Source organism: Papilio polytes, unplaced genomic scaffold, assembly GCF_000836215.1.
Source record: "Papilio polytes unplaced genomic scaffold, Ppol_1.0 DF824303.1, whole genome shotgun sequence".
Taxonomy (NCBI): domain Eukaryota; kingdom Metazoa; phylum Arthropoda; class Insecta; order Lepidoptera; family Papilionidae; genus Papilio; species Papilio polytes.
Window position 1 is genome coordinate 2,047,261 of NW_013524901.1, and position 16,241 is coordinate 2,063,501.

Consider the following 16,241-nt stretch of genomic DNA (forward strand, 5'->3'; position numbering starts at 1 on the left):
GGTATTTAACATGGGAAACATCGCGGAAAACTGTCTTTAATAGCTTGTTTGAAATTTGTGAAATGATAATAATTTAAGTACGGTTGTTCGAGAAAAGCATCTAAGGATATCTCCATTATCTGCAATAGTTGGCAAAAAACTAATTGTTTCTACTGATATATTTTTTAAATAAGTAACCTGCACACTGAAGACATAGATATTCTCCTTGGGGCAGGGCACGATGGCCGCCAGACCGTCGATGAAGAATCCGAGCAGCGGCGACAGGAACTGTTCCGCCGTCATGTCGTTCAGCCGCACGGTGATGGAGTTGAACAGCATCTCCTCGGTGATTAGCCGCACTGACAGCTGCATCATCGCTTTGATTTCGTTCACGCCATCTGCAAGTGAAAAAGTAAAATTTTTCACATCTGACTTGATATGTAAGCTAAAAGTTGCTCACAATGATAATTTTATTTTGACGTGGTGATTAAAAATGAGTGTATTGTAGTGTCTATTTGTGTAGTTACCTGTAACTGATATCTCCATTGTAGCCAATTTAGGGACGTTTGTATTGAGTTGCGGCGACAGTGTCATGGCGCCGGTTGTTTCGTTCAATAGAACAAGGTTTGCGTTGTTCCCGGATAGAATTCGATATTGAAGCTGCAATGTCAAGAACAAATTAAAAATATGAATTTTACTTGAGAAAAACAATAATGTCTAGGTGCTTTATCAGACGCAAAATTATTAGGATTATTAAAGAGACGAGTTTCATTTACTCTGTTTTCTTTTCGACTTACTTTATCAGAAACATCGGCATCATAAGCGGGCACTCTACCGAATGGTCCCACAGGAAAACAGTCCTTAAAGTTATTGAAAATGATCTGAAAGTCCTTCATCATTGGCGCGTTGTCGTTCACATCAGTCACCAACACTTCCACTCTGACGTCATTCCAGAGCGGCGGGCTGGCCGCGCGGATGACCAATTCGTATTTCTTTCTCGGACTTTCATAATCTAAATCCACCATCGTAACTAGCTCCGCTTTATCTGACCCTTGACGTGTTTCTAATGAGAAACTGTTTGAATCATCACCACCTGAACGAGAAAAATACTTTTATTAAAGTATCTATTGGGATTTGTTAAGAAATTTTAAAGCTCTTTTACTAATAAAGCATTTGTAAAAGAACTTACAGTCCATATAGTCCCTGTGGTTTTGTGCTATTAACAAAATAATCAAAACAGTAAAAATGTGTGTTTAAATTATAAAGAGAAAATTAAACAAGAAGAAAGTGTTTTAACAATTTAAACAAACTCGCTTAGAAGTGATAAGTCATATTTTATATACAGTGTTTGAATGTTTCTACTACTACAGTGCTTTTAAGTGCGTGTTAGGGACTCTTCGATGTAACCAAGTAAGAAGTAATAGTTACCTTTAATAGAATAATGTATAACAGCATTTGCTCCTTCGTCAGGATCATGGGCTCTTATTTCTCCGACAGTAGTCCCTATAGGACTATTCTCTGGTATATAGAATGTAAGGCAGTCACTTTCAAACACAGGAGGAGAGTCATTTATGTCTTCTACTTTTATGTGGATCACAACCTGTGAATTTTAATATGTTTAAAGAATCATCAGTATAAAGAGCTTGAAGACATAAAAACACAGACCCAATCTACAAGAGGAAGTGACAAAGCAATTTAATAAAGTTAGAAGAATAATACATTATGGAGAAAAGTCCACGTGTGTTCCTACCAGTGATTCGTAAAGCAACCTATGAAGAAGATTGATTTTTATAATTATTTTGATGATGGTGCGGAAGAATGATGCTGTGGAAGTGGATTAGTACATCAAGAAGGTGAAATACAGACACAGAGAGAGAGATAGAAATACTAACACTGGAGCTCTGCGGTGGGGTACCACCATCGATCGCGAGGGCCTTGAGGTCGTAGATAGCTACAGACTCTCTATCCAGCGGCTTGTTAGTGCGCAATACGCCGGACGCTGCGTCCAGTGCAAAAGACCCTTCCTCACGTTCGCGCGTCGCCAGCTCGTAGTGCACGCGCCCGTTCAGACCCACGTCCGCGTCTGACGCACTCACCTGCGTCACTGACGTACCTGCCAAAATAATGCAGAATTATTTGAATTACTGCACATTCAAACATTCAGGCGCAATTTTTCGTTACTTGGAACTATTACATAATAATCAATTTCATACCAACTAGAGCATCCTCCATAATGCTAGAAGTGTACAATTGTTGTTTAAACACTGGCGCGTTGTCGTTGACGTCTACAACTGATATCTCGACATCAGTTGTGTCAGAAAGAGAAGGAACACCACCGTCTCGAGCCGTCACCGTCAGAAGATACCCTGGAAAGAAGTAATATTTTATGAAACACTAGCTTTCGCCCTCAACTCCGTCCGCGCGGAATTAAAAAAAAAACTTAGTAAGTAGTCTATGTGTTCTACCAGAGTATGTACTACAAATCCATTGAGGTCCATTCAGCCGTTTAGGATATAAAGTCCAACATACATCTATCCATCCAAACTAGTTTTGTTATTGAAATGACATTTATATGTACTTACCACTCATAGTCTCCCTGTCAAGCAGCTTGTTGGTGGTAATAGCTCCAGTGTGAGGGTTGATGAGGAATTCCCGGTCGTGATGCGCGACCGCCTCGTTGGAGATCTCCGAGCTGAGGCTGTACGTGATCTGCGCGTTCACGCCAACGTCGCTGTCTGTCGCCGACACAACCAATACTGTCGTGCCTACTGGCGCGTCTTCGAATACCTGGTGATGTTTGAAATATTTTGTGTTTGATCGTATGGAGAGAACCACTATGTGAAATGCAAATTAAGATTCTGAAAACAAAATTGAGAAGTAAGATTCGTTTCGTTGTATTTTTTAGTTACGAAATTACTTTACTGGGTTCTTTCTAAGTTTCTTCTAAAGAAATAAATTCCTAAAGAAATGAATGACAATTATAAAAAACTTACGAAATTACATTATCAGGATGTTTCTCCTAAAGAAATAAATTTTGGCAAATGACGATTATCAAAAAATTGTTTCCCTTTTCAGATAGAATGAAAGTTGTACATAGTATGTGTGCACTTATAGATTTTATTTACAAAGTTACTCACCGAAGCAGTGTAGGGTGCATTCTCAAAGACCGGTGCGTAGTTGTTAGCGTCAGTGATGTTGATGTGCACCATGGCGGTGTCGGCGCGGCCGCCGGAGTCAGTGGCGGTGACGGTGAGGACGTAGCGCCGCTCCTGCTTGAAGTCGAGCGGCTGCGCCACCGTGATCAAACCACGACCGTTCTGAGACGTGATGGAGAAACGACCGCGTGTGTTCCCACCCGTGATCTCGTAATGCAACCTATAAAGAAGACATTTTAGAGCTTGTCGTTGTTTTTATAATTATTTTAATGATGCTGTGACGATGGTTAGGCTTAGTCTACTTTTATAACGTGAATGGAAAATGGTTACAAAAATTAAAAAAAATATAGTGATCTTTAATTTACTACTTTTGCATTTGTATTATGTTAAGTAAAGGAAATCTCGCTCTGGAGAACGTATTCACCTATTATCCTCATCGGCATCAGTCGCGGTTACAGTAACCACTGGTGTGCCAGGAGGTTCATCCTCAGCCAGTTCCACTTCATACTGCGGCGGTGAGAAGACCGGGTCGTTGTCATTAACATCCTGTACTACAACCGCCACTGACGCTGTTGCTGAACGTGGTGGAACACCACCGTCTGTTGCTGTTACCTGTGTAAGAATTTATAGAAATTTAGATGGCCAAAATAAACTATTCTTGACTAGCTGTCGCCCGTTAGTTAGTCCGCGTAAAATAAGAAAAAACAAAAGTAAGTAGCCTATGAGTCTTTCCAGATTATCCTGTATGTCTACGCCAAATTTTATCGAGATCCGTTTAGCCGTTTAGGTTACAAACTCTAACAAACATCCATCCATCTAAACTTTTGCATTTATAATATTAGTAAGGTTATGGAGGTAAATAATGTGTAGTGTAGTTCACCTGCAATTGGTATTTAGGCTGGACTTCTCTATCGAGCTGTGCTGAGGTATAGACCCAGCCAGAACGAGGGTCGATGCTGATCGGCAGATCGTTATTGCCGTTGTACTCCTTGTCCGATAAAGTATACGTCAGTTCAGCGTTCACACCCTCATCGGCATCATAAGCTTGCACCTATAGGAAAAAACTTTTATTACATCTGCAATTATAAATGAAACACGAACTTGTTCTACTTTGGAAATTAGTTTAGTTTTTATTGTCAATAGACACAACTCACCCTGACAATACTGTACCCGACGGGTACATTTTCGCTGACGGACTCTTGGAACAGCGAGGTGTAGAACCTGGGCGCGTTATCGTTGACATCCTTCACGTTCACCAGCAGCTGTGTCGTATTTGACCGCGATGGACTCCCGCCATCTGAAGTCATTATTCACGTCAAATGTCGCGTGACAATACGTCGTCTAACGATAGCAATTAAGGTAAAAACATGAAGCTTTTTGTCCGCTGAAACACGAATTTAATTTTAGTAAGAATAATTGATCTTTTCGGAAAACCCTTTAAGTATGTTTTCAGTTTCATCTAATTCGTAAGGAATGTTTTATACAATTTTGTAGGTATAATAATTGCAAAGATCTGATAGAATTGTTTAATTCAAATGTCATCAATAAATCCCAAATTTACTATACAGTTATACAAACCTTGTGCCCTTATTACAAGACGGTAGTTTCGCACTTGTTCGTAGTCTAGAGGCTTGACAAGCGCCACATCGCCGCTGAGGCTGTCGATGGAGAACTGCATCTGCGTGTTGCCTCCTATAATGGCGTAGCGGATCGCAGCATTGGCTCCCACATCCGCGTCACTAGCTCTGATAACAGATAAAGTATTGTAAGAGTATTTCACTTAACACGTAGTTATTAAGATTGAATGTGGCTATAAAGGTAGTGCAAGACCGAAGAAAGTATGAATGGATTAGGTGAAAGTAACATGTAAATCCAGATATGACGGCAGATAGATAGGCAAATAGAGAGCAGAGCATAGAGATGGATGGGATACCAGTACATACTGTGTCGACGCTCAGTATCGACTAGGGCAGATTTATAATGACGATAATGAACATTTATAAGTTTACTTAAATTGTAACAAGTAAAAACAGAACATGAAACTAGAAAGAAAATACGAAGGATGTCAAAGTATCGTTTACTTGGTGTAAAAATGGTTGTTTTTAGAAAGCTTTTAGCGAGAAGACTGTTTATACGTAAACTATGTTAGCCTCGGAAACTCTTTCAGACATTTTCCACTAACTCGTGAACTTTAAAGTTAGTTTAAAAGACATGAAATAGAGTATAGACACTCGTAGAAGCGTGTTTCAGTCTAAATTATTTATGTAATGTTCCATCCTGTCTAATACGTTTTAAACTTTACATTTAGTTAATGTATTCACTAAATAGAACTTACATATTACCTCTACCAACTTTTAATCTATGTACAATACTTTCTATACTTTATCTAGCTTGAATATATGATAAATTTCAAATTTATTGAAGCTATTTCTCTTTCCAAGCCACTCCCATGTTGTGAGTACACAATTTATTTTATGTGTATGATAAATGGTGTAAGTTTTAATACCGGTAGCTGCTGCTATTATAAATTGAACAGATTTGTACAAAGCCGCAAACGCAATGTGTACGAAGCGTAATATCCTAGCTGTAAGCAACAATTTATTATGGACGCATAAATTTCAACGTCCAGACGCGGCAGGAGTTCTAACGTGCGATAAAACTTCAAGACGGCCAACGAATAAACACTATCTATTTGAATTTTATCTTGGTGCGAAGAATATTTTAAAGGATCTTTAATGGAAGTCTGTTGTAAAACTTCATAAGGTAATGTGCTGGAATAATCTTATCTATAGGAAAGTTTCTCTTTTGTTTTTAGAAGTAGATTTAATACCAGAAAACATGTTTTTGTATCATGCAACTTAGTAGCTATGTTTCAGTATTGTTTGAAATATAAATAAATGCACAAATAATTACTTGATTTTGGCAATGATGGGGTTATCGGAGACGCTGATGTCCTCGTCGACGGTGACGGTATACGTCTTCTCGCTGAACTGCGGGTAGTTGTCATTATCGTCTATTATGTTCACGTGGATTGTGGCACTAAAACACGACAGAATATAAATATAGTATAATAGCGGAATTGTTTATCGGCACTTAACTTAAAGACTTCATTAAGTTATGATACTCTCGTAACATGTTAATGAGAAATTACGGCTTTCCAAATGTCTACTTCTTATACCGTCATTTGTTAAACTATTACCTGCTAGAAAGCCTATCTGATACAGGACTCGCTTGATCCGTCGCCTTCACAATGACAGTGTATCTGGAGACCTTCTCCCTGTCTAAAGGCGCTCTCGTGAGCAGCGCGCCGCTCCTGCCGTCTACACGGAACACGTCAGGTGCGCTCGATTGTTCGGTATCACCTTCCACAGATTCATTAACTTCCTCTGGATTCAGACTGTCCGCTGATACTGAGTCTATCGTATACTCAACCTGCAAAGAAAAGTTTATTAGTCTATACTGATATAAAGAGGAGAAATATGTATTTTTGTGTGTATTGACATAACTCAAAAAGTACTGGCTCGATTTGAAAAATTCTTTCCCCAGTGAAAGCCACGTTATCACTAAGTAACGAGGGCTATGTTTTTATTATTTTTTAATTTCACGCGGGCGAAGTCGCGAGCAACAATTAGTCACTTATAAAAATATTGTTAGTGTCTTATCTTCTTTTCAAAAGCCCACTAAAACGGTAAATAGACTATTGACATGTAAATCTATGCATGTACCTGTGCGTTGTTGCCGATATCTTGGTCGGTGGCCTTAAGCGTCAGGACGGTGGTGCCGGCGCTGGCGCCCTCGCGTACTGACGCCTCGTACTGTTGCATCTCGAACACTGGAGCGTGGTCGTTGCAATCCAGTACGTTTATCTAGGAGAAAGATATACTTTTAAGTAACTAATGATAAATACGGCTTAAGCTTATTCATTTATCAAAAAAAATCTTGAATTCGGTTAAATTCGGTAATTACATTGTGAGAATTCTGACAATCACTGTTTTCATGTAAGTACATGTACAATTTCTTGTGAGATTTATTTAGGAAACACTAAGTGCGAGTATGGACTTAAATTATTTTGTTTCTATCGTTTTGATTACCTGGAGTGTTGTAGTACCACTTCTAGGCGGGAAGGTATCATCCTGCGCGACCACTCTGAAGTAATGAACGTCTAATCTCTCTCTGTCTAGTCTCGCTTGCGTTGTGACCACGCCTGACCTGGTGTCCACCGCGAACATGCCCGCGGAACGAGAGTCCAATAAACTTGACATTGAATACGTCACTGGGCTATTCTCAGGGTCCCTGTTAAAGAAGAGTATTTTATGGTCATCCATTAAAATTTTTAGTCTAATTAACATGCGTAATGGAGGAAACGGTTTCTTATATGGATTTCTGGATAAATGTTCACGAAGTTCTGTTTGTCGTTAGAATGTCTAATATTTGAACATGATAAAAGTTAGAAAGAGAGGGTTTCTTTGCAACAAATCGTTGAATTACGTAGTCATATGGTTGTATGTCTGTCTGGCATGATGCAAATATCATCAATATGAATTAAGCTAGTTTAGTTTTATGGTCTGGCGGCCATTGTCTGGCAACAATGCGCCGGCTCGTGACGTCATGAAATGGATGACATCATAAAAGCCTAACGAGCTTAAAGCCAATTGACCGGGCGGATGGTTTGTGTCTTACGGACCGTCTTGTTTCACATTCAAGGTTTCACTCGTCTGGCAACTTGGATGACTAATGCATCTATTCCTTTTCAAAAGGTATAGTGTTTGTTATTTAATGATAACCTTTAGATTTTTACAGAGTTCAGTAGTAACTAAACTAAGGGATATCCTTATGCGTTTATTTGTACACAGGTAAACTTTTTACTATTTTTCCCCTTAAATGGATAAACGCAAACTATTCGATATTGGCGGTAGTATTACGATGAAAGGTTTAATAATGTGAATCCTGCTAAGTCGTTATGATCCTGCCATTCACGGATCATTGAGCGGGGTGAGCGGTTGGCTGCAACGCCTGTTAGTGGCATTAGTGGGCAGGGGGAAGTAATACTGAAAATAATTTTATCGTAGTGACATTTCTTTTTATAGTCAATTCCGTAGAAGCTGGATGCAAAACCTTTTAAGTGCTTCGGATCTAAGGGTTCTTTTAGGTACTTTTTATATTTTTAATTTCGTCGTGTTACAAATAAATGTACATATTAAATTTATGTAATGAAGTTAAACAGATATCTTGGAAATAAATTAATTATATGACTGCTTTAATATTCAGTTAACCTTTAATAAAATAACATCAATATTAAAAGAAGCCAAGTACTTTTTAGTCTTGGATAATTAAAATAAAAATATCCTTACTAAAGATTTTGGTAATTTTGTACAACACTTACCGAGCTCTGACAGTTGTAACGACTACACCTGGCGGCTGTTCCTCAGCAACAGAAGCCACGTACAATGCTTGCTCGAAGTAAGGTGACTGGTTCCGTAATTCTCTCTTAACTCTACGAGCAATATCTGTATCATTAAGTTCCTGATGATGGTAAACTATCTTTAGTCTGTGGTCGGAGTCTACGATGTTCGATTTGTCACAGTTAAAAGTAAACAGGATAGACACCTTCCACATCGGTTCTTGTATGCACATATCGCTACTCGCTACAAGATCACCCTGACTGCTCTCGATCACGAATCTAGGGTCGCTGACATCCAAAAATTGAACTTTACAAAACTTTTGAACAGTACGCGGGAGGAACGCTGTTAACGAATTTATAAATTGTGATTGTTTAAGACATATTCCCTGCCACCGATCAGTAGTCGGTATTGAAAAACTGGCATACGTTTCAGAGATCCATTGCTTAGCCTCGGCTATCTTAACATCTATCGCCATATCGAAAGGTAATGGCAGAGATCTTTTATTTCTACTTCTATTTCTCGCTGCGAAGTCCTCGAAAACTGCACTCGTCCACGGATACGCTGTCGATAGCACTTTAAATTGACTAGAAAGTAATTCTTCTTCCTCTTCCATTAATCTCCAATCCATTATCTCTGGTTGATAATAGTGTGCCGCTCGTTTGTCTCTGGTATGATCATCTTCATATTGTAACGCGGCATCATCTTGATCGTAGACACGATCGAAATCGATATCATAGAGATCAGCGTGTCGTCTACTGCAGTCTTCTCCCGTAACTAGTATTCTAATAGGAAGGCTGTAGTAGTCTATATCGCGTATTCGTTCTGAAGTCGAGTCTACGTAGAAAGTGAAGAGGTTAGGATAGAGTACTCCATCGCATCGCAGTCTTTTCCTGAGGGTGACGAGACCGGAGGTTCTATTGACTCTGAGGACATGATGGACGAAGTTTGCGGTACGGTGTACGTCTATTGTGTATGCACGTTCCGAGCCAAGCTTGTAGACGGCCGCGTCGAGTACGACGTGTCCGGGCGGCGCGGTGTCGGGCACAAGGATGAGGTAGGCCCTGGTGAGCGACGCTGCACATGCAATGAGGAACGCAAGCGCCCAGGCCCGCGTCCGCGCTCGCGCCATGCTGCCACCGTTCACCTACAACAACGCCGCCTCATCCACCATCTGCTTTCGTTTCCCATCTGAAACAAAAGTCCATACGTCATTCAAATGTATGTACATATATGTAAGTCTTCATTGGTAAATGAAATAGCTTGGCTATTTGAAATCTCGCTAGGTCACCTCGAGATAACCAGTATACTTGGTGGCTTATTAAATAGCTTAAACTAGTTTTACCATTGCGTTTACTGGGGCCTATTTTATGACGTCATTTGGCAAGTAATTTATAAAACTGTTTACTTTGTCGTTGTCGTAGCAACGGATGACAAGTTGAAGTTACATTCGTGGTTCTGACAAACGACTTCTCATTTAGAGGCTCTTTTGCTAAATTATTATGAGGTCGAATACTGGGAAATATTACGAAAATACATGCTCACCGAAGTAGCATGGCACATAAATGTTTTAGTATATCGCTTGCATTTGCTCTCCCAAATTAAGAAGATTATAAACAAAACCATCATAATTAATATTAAATACAACAAAATTTACGGTTATTTTATGTAGATTGAGCTTCATTATTGCATTTTTGTTTATAGCATTGCAATCAGTAATATATTTCGAATTAATATCATGCGCCAATAATCTGTTGTTGAATAAAGCTGGGAAACTTTAATTAAAATATTTTTTATTAATGCCTACAGCATTAATTTGAAAACGTCGTTAAGGCTTAGTGACGTGTAGTCATTAGGCGTATTCGTGTATCTATGGTATTCATAAATAAGCCCCTTGTCTCGCCCACCATTTGTCATGCGAACGATATTCAGACAGCTGTGGAAGGGAGAGGGAGGTCCCCAATCTGCTAATAGCTACACGACGCATGCAATATCAATTACTGGACACGAATTTTAATAATACATAATGGCCTGTTTTCTTAATAACACCCGTTTCCTATTATTAATGTTATCCTAATTGGCGTATGTTATTGAACATAAATGATAGAATTTCAAGGACGCGTCACGTTTCGTTACCTGAGTGCGATGAAAGATATAATACAAATGTTAAACAAAAGAGAGCAGACTATGTTTCAGCCAGCTATGTTTAAAATACACAAATGTTACGAGTACGATTAGGATACACTGCACAAAATAATATGATAAATCACATGTCTCTTTAGACCATTAGAATATCGAGTGCTAGATTTCTTTCTACTAAATAAATGAGAGTATTTTCACCACCAACTATCAAATGTGGCCAGGAACCGTAATACGTATTACATTTAAATGGCATTTATAAATCTTGCACTTTGATATCTGAATCGCGTACAAATTACGTGGCCGCACGGATTGACCAGTTAACCAAGAGCTCCAGATAAAGTGCTACATTTAAAAAGCTCTACATTTATTCTCTACGTGTGCCATTACCGACCAGTGGCTGAGACCAATGAATTTGGTGGCGGGGAAATGTCCCCGATTCACGTACGGACAATACATAGAATGGGCTTCAGAGCACAATGGACGAGCTGAAATATTTCCAATAGAAATTCTCTGATAAAACCGAAAGATGAAGTTTTTTTCCTGTACATATTTTTTATTTTTTCTATATATTTTATGGTACTAAGCTAAGACCAAAATGACAGAATATGCGCAATTTTCAGCTATAAAATATTAAAGTTAGGTTCTCCAAATAACATAGTTACTTTCTTCTAACCTCAAAATATAAGTAAAGTTCTACTCTTCTCTCACTGTTGCTATCATAACAATGAGTGCATTCGAAATAATCGTCAGTAAATATGCATTGTCAAGTGTAGCGACGCCCTCGCAACACTCGACGCTACCAATTAAGGGGATGGGATCAAACAAAACTATTGCAGATAGAGTAGTGTCTGCGCGAGTAACAAGCCTTTCTCGTTTATTACACTCGCTTTGCCTTAAATGATAATTTAAGAGCGTGCGCACATCTTTGACTAAACTATCGCACAACTGTTGTGCGATTGTCGATTGTTTTGCAGCCAATTCAACTGTTTAGTTGCACAACTGAAAATCGAGTAGTTCGCACCTACCATAGGAATCAAAACGAGACTATACAGTTGTGCGATTTATGTAGCTTTAGGTGTGCTCACGCTCTAATCTTCATTTATTTTCAACGTGGGCTTTTTATTCATTTTGTAATACAACCGTATTTTAATTACTGCGTAAACGAATTATTTCATTATCATATCTGTCTGCAGTAAACATTCCTTCGCAAAAATTACATTGAATTTTCTCAAATCCATCCCCTTCAATGAGGCAAAACGGAATAAATGAATAAACAAGAGTAAAAAACCTCGATACTGCCATCGTAACTGAATGCATCAAAAGGGGATTGGGCAGGCTACGTTGGTACAGTCGCGTCCAACAACATGAATACAGATGCAAAAGATTTTTTAATCCCATCACGAATATATTTTGCATTCGACTGTATGTACAGGTACGAAGGAAAGTCTTGAAATAAATCACTGATTTTTCAGAAGTTTTTCAAAAAAATATTCATACGAATACATGGTTTATGTATGTTATGCACATAAGGATAAGGAACTGGACGCTTGTTATTAAGTAAATCTTTGATGTTAGGAACTCTGAGTAACAATTAACTTACTAAAAATTTATTGAAATGTATGAAAGAAGTACAATTTAGAATGGTTAGTCCTAAAACAGAATCCATGTAGTCTTTTAAAACGTTAATAAAATAATCGTCAGAAAATATTCTTACGATTGAAAATACCTCGAAAGGATTCTACTTAAAAGTTTCTGTCTGAGTCATCAAGGAAAGAAACCAATTAAATGCTTCTACATTATTCCTTCAATTTTTTTCACGCATCGCCTTTTTAAATTACATTTTAAATCGAGATGATTAAAATTAAACTTTATTACGTCACGTTAAGCTATATAATGGCTTAATCGATGGTATAGGGTAATTTGGTAAGCAATTTCCGTTAAAACAAGGCTCACGGACAGGTTGCGCCTGCGTTTACCTGCACGCGGGTTGAATCAGTTTTTATGATAGTTCTTGTACGAGGTACAAGACGATCTCGAAATGCTTTATTTGGTTTGTACATGTATTGAAGTCGATCGAGTTCCACTTAGTAACGGTTTAGAAAGCCGGTTACCTCGATGCTTAGATACTTAAAGTTGATGACTATTGACTTAAATAGACGTGAATTAATCTCGTTGAAACTAACACTTATAAATAAAAATAGACACGTTTAGATATTCGTAATGTTAAACTGTCGTTTACCAATTAGAGAACATCGTTATCAGATTTTCATCTGATCAATCTATACTGTTATAACAAAGCGTAAACACACACTTCTTTATTGCCTAAAATGTCAGCAATAACAGCATATTTTAGAATAGTTCTTTTTTTAATAAAATACCACACACTTACATCACGCTTTAGGCTCTATATTTTCACGCTATAAAACTTAGGGGGTAAAAATTTTGGATAAAAACCTAATGTGGGAAAGAGACCATAAGTTGCTGCCAACATCAAGGAAGCAAGATTGCCAAGGTTTGTCATGTCATGTCATTTTGACATTTGCAATTCACAATTTGACAAATGTAAACAATGAAATAAAATTTTCATAATTTCATGCGGATGGAACCGCGCAGGAACAGCTAACAATAAATTGTTTTGTTGAAAGGTACTTAAAAAACATCTGTACTTAGATAACCATAAAAAGCTATATTTATATCGAGTAAGCGATTCTACATCGCTAAAGCATCAATAGAAGTAAAAAACTAGCAAAAAATGCTATTTGAAAAGAACTGCAGCGAAGTACCCCAGTAATTATAAACCAGAGAGGGCGATAAGAAGAAAATCAACCGGAAGCACCCTTTTTATCTGCCCCAATGCTTCGAGTCGTGTACGTTCACAGATCACGTCTTCAAACAGCACTGAGTTTGAAATCGATAAGGGAACTTGCAATCTTATACAATTCTGATAGCTTCGCGTCTATCCGATTGTTATAAAAGTTACTAAACACGTAATTTAATGCACGTTTTATCATTTTGTTAGGAATTACTATGTAGTAAATCATACTTCATACTAATATAATAAATGTGAAAGTTTAGATGGATGGATGTTTGTTGCCTAAACTGCTGAACGGATCTCAATGAAATTTGGCATGTACATGTAGAGGATAGTGTGGAAGAACACATAGGCTACTTGGTTTTGTTTATTTAATACCACACGGACGGAGTCATGGGCGAAAGCTAGTTAAGTCATAAGTAAACTAGTACCATTCATAAAATCTTCTTTATTTGCTGTTAAACACACTTACTATTTACAAAAATTGGTAAAATTGCATTGGTGAAATAAAAACGTTGTTTGCTTGCTTCATATTTAGCACTCTCGTTCGCGCTTAAATCCTTGTTATTTTTTAAAATTCAAATTATGTCTATTGATTTCTTGGCGGCCAGTACAGTATTAAATATTCATCCACAATATTTTTGCAACTTAAAAAATTATAATAATAAAATCATAATGTTTAAGTAAATTAGTTTTTTTTATTATAAATATGCTTTTACTTGTAAATGAAATGAAAATATTATTTAATTATTGTCAGCGCCATCTATTATCAATTATTGCATAACCACTTAAAAAATCAACTTTATTTTTTTTAAATTTTGGTTGCAAAATTTGGTTCTGATCTAATTTATTCAATAACTCATGAGTCACAAATAAATAAATAGAAGTTAGTTTGTAACTAAAAATATCGCTATTTTTGTTACGTTAAAATTACTATTTATTATAGAAGGTTAACACAATGAAGGAGATAAGTGTATTGTTTCTATATTGTATACAAGATTAACACGTTATCCAATCCGGCACTTAAGCCTAATGCGAAGACGGACGCTGTTAACTGATATGTGATTAATGAAGCGAGCGGAAGTCGGAAGGTTGGGGTTGTTCCGATAAATAGAGGATTATCCCCGACTTTCGTTAGACAAAGCGTCTCAGCATTATCAATGTATCGGGTTTCTTGCCTGTCCATGTATCAAGTACTTAAAACAACCATAGAGGCGTAAAAATTAAAAGTATATAAATTAGATTAAAAAATTATATTAGACTTAAAACCTGCACGGACTTTAGTGATAATCTGGAGGCCGCTTTAGTTGAGCCTTCTTTGGCCAAGAAATGTTTTTTTTTCATTAACATGTTATGTAATTTTTTTTTTGTGATTTTTGGTCATAAACAGTATTTTATTATATTAATGACCCTCAATTGGGTAATAAATTAAAAGAACAATAATTTGTTATTCTATTTGTGTTGAATGTAGTAAAGTTATTTTTGATATGTGAAAACTATATCAGATATAAACAGTACGATAAAAATATCAGCACCAAAAATAGAAGAAGGCGACCTAAAATTTAAACTTTCAGTTAAAAGGCAAATACTAATTGCGAGGCAGCATTCGGCAGAACGCGGTGCAAAACTGGTGCAAAGAATTCTTTTTGAACCGGCGTCCACGAAACCGAATAAAATAAATTAAACGACATTCGTCCGGTGCGCTGTCGGTTGTAAAATCTGCTTAACTCCTGCAACTTGTCTGTTCATGAAATTCAATGTACTTGTGTGCATTTAAATAAAATCGTTCTATATATTATTGCTACATTTAGACATAAGTGTGTTTTAATTGTAATAGGTTAACCCTTAATTCGAAAGTGTCCAGTGTGACGGGCGACTAATTACAAAAAATCCAAAAGAAAAATTTTTTTTTGCTACAAAAACTTCGAATTATGGGTCAAATGCCAACGTCAAATTTTTACATTTGTTATTTCACGCCAATCTATTCAACTGGTAAATTTAATGCCCATAAAACTGAAGAAATACAGTATTATAGCAAAAGCTACGTAGCTGATAGACAAACAAATCAAAACTAGTAGTCTACTGTAACAATCCAAGGGACAATTTGTTAAGGCTTCATGAAAAAGGACGCAATTATTCACTAGTCGTTTCCATTTATTATTTCTCGTTCACTATTTAAAAAAAAACGAATGCATAATTTCTAAGTCTGATTTATAAAATGTCCAGCTTATTTGCCAGTCTTACAATTTGCAACTGGAATGGTAAGCAATAACGAATCATATACCGAATGAATTGGTTAAATTACAGCCATTTGTAAATCATTTTATTACTAATATCCTTCATGAGATGTAATGAAATATAATAACGAAGAGATAACTGAGAGTGAAAAAAACGTATTACGTTGAAATGACACTAATAAATCTCGGCTCCTCTGTCCGAGCCGGACAAATTACACGGCGCACGGACCATTTTATTAAGACCTCTGGATGTGTAAAAATGTTTTGTTAATATATTCTCTACGTGCTTGCAGCGAGAAGTGTGGGAGACCAATGTAACTGGCCGTTAGAAATTGCATTGATTCGCTAAAGGACAATACAAGGAATTTTATCACAAAAGGTGTTCATCGCGAATGGAAGACGAGAAAATTAATTTGAAGCTTACAAAAAATAAATATTCTACAAAGATCTCTTTAAATGTATACTGCCATGGGTGTCGCCGATAAAACTACTTCAAAATACCACGATAAATGGGGGG

At 37.2% G+C, this 16,241-nt stretch overlaps 1 protein-coding gene across 6 annotated transcripts in view; it reads right to left on the reverse strand.

Moving 5' to 3' along the window:
- Window positions 1-16,241, reverse strand: part of LOC106101242 (protocadherin-like wing polarity protein stan) — a 99,442-nt gene that overhangs the window by 15,868 nt on the left and 67,333 nt on the right. For all 6 annotated transcript variants that reach the window (XR_001225497.1, XM_013280408.1, XM_013280422.1 and 3 more), the window contains exons 3-19: window positions 8,518-9,724; window positions 7,226-7,427; window positions 6,860-7,000; window positions 6,334-6,566; window positions 6,048-6,173; window positions 4,713-4,879; window positions 4,289-4,431; window positions 4,015-4,185; window positions 3,559-3,746; window positions 3,117-3,354; window positions 2,562-2,766; window positions 2,193-2,345; window positions 1,872-2,092; window positions 1,408-1,579; window positions 777-1,072; window positions 507-639; window positions 178-377 (exon numbers count right to left, since the gene is read on the reverse strand). Coding sequence is in view for 5 of the 6 variants with exons in the window: in XM_013280408.1 (XP_013135862.1) it covers window positions 178-377; window positions 507-639; window positions 777-1,072; window positions 1,408-1,579; window positions 1,872-2,092; window positions 2,193-2,345; window positions 2,562-2,766; window positions 3,117-3,354; window positions 3,559-3,746; window positions 4,015-4,185; window positions 4,289-4,431; window positions 4,713-4,879; window positions 6,048-6,173; window positions 6,334-6,566; window positions 6,860-7,000; window positions 7,226-7,427; window positions 8,518-9,665 (4,137 nt within the window). In the remaining variant the exon portion in view is untranslated. The remainder of the gene's footprint in view (window positions 1-177; window positions 378-506; window positions 640-776; window positions 1,073-1,407; window positions 1,580-1,871; window positions 2,093-2,192; window positions 2,346-2,561; window positions 2,767-3,116; window positions 3,355-3,558; window positions 3,747-4,014; window positions 4,186-4,288; window positions 4,432-4,712; window positions 4,880-6,047; window positions 6,174-6,333; window positions 6,567-6,859; window positions 7,001-7,225; window positions 7,428-8,517; window positions 9,725-16,241) is intronic.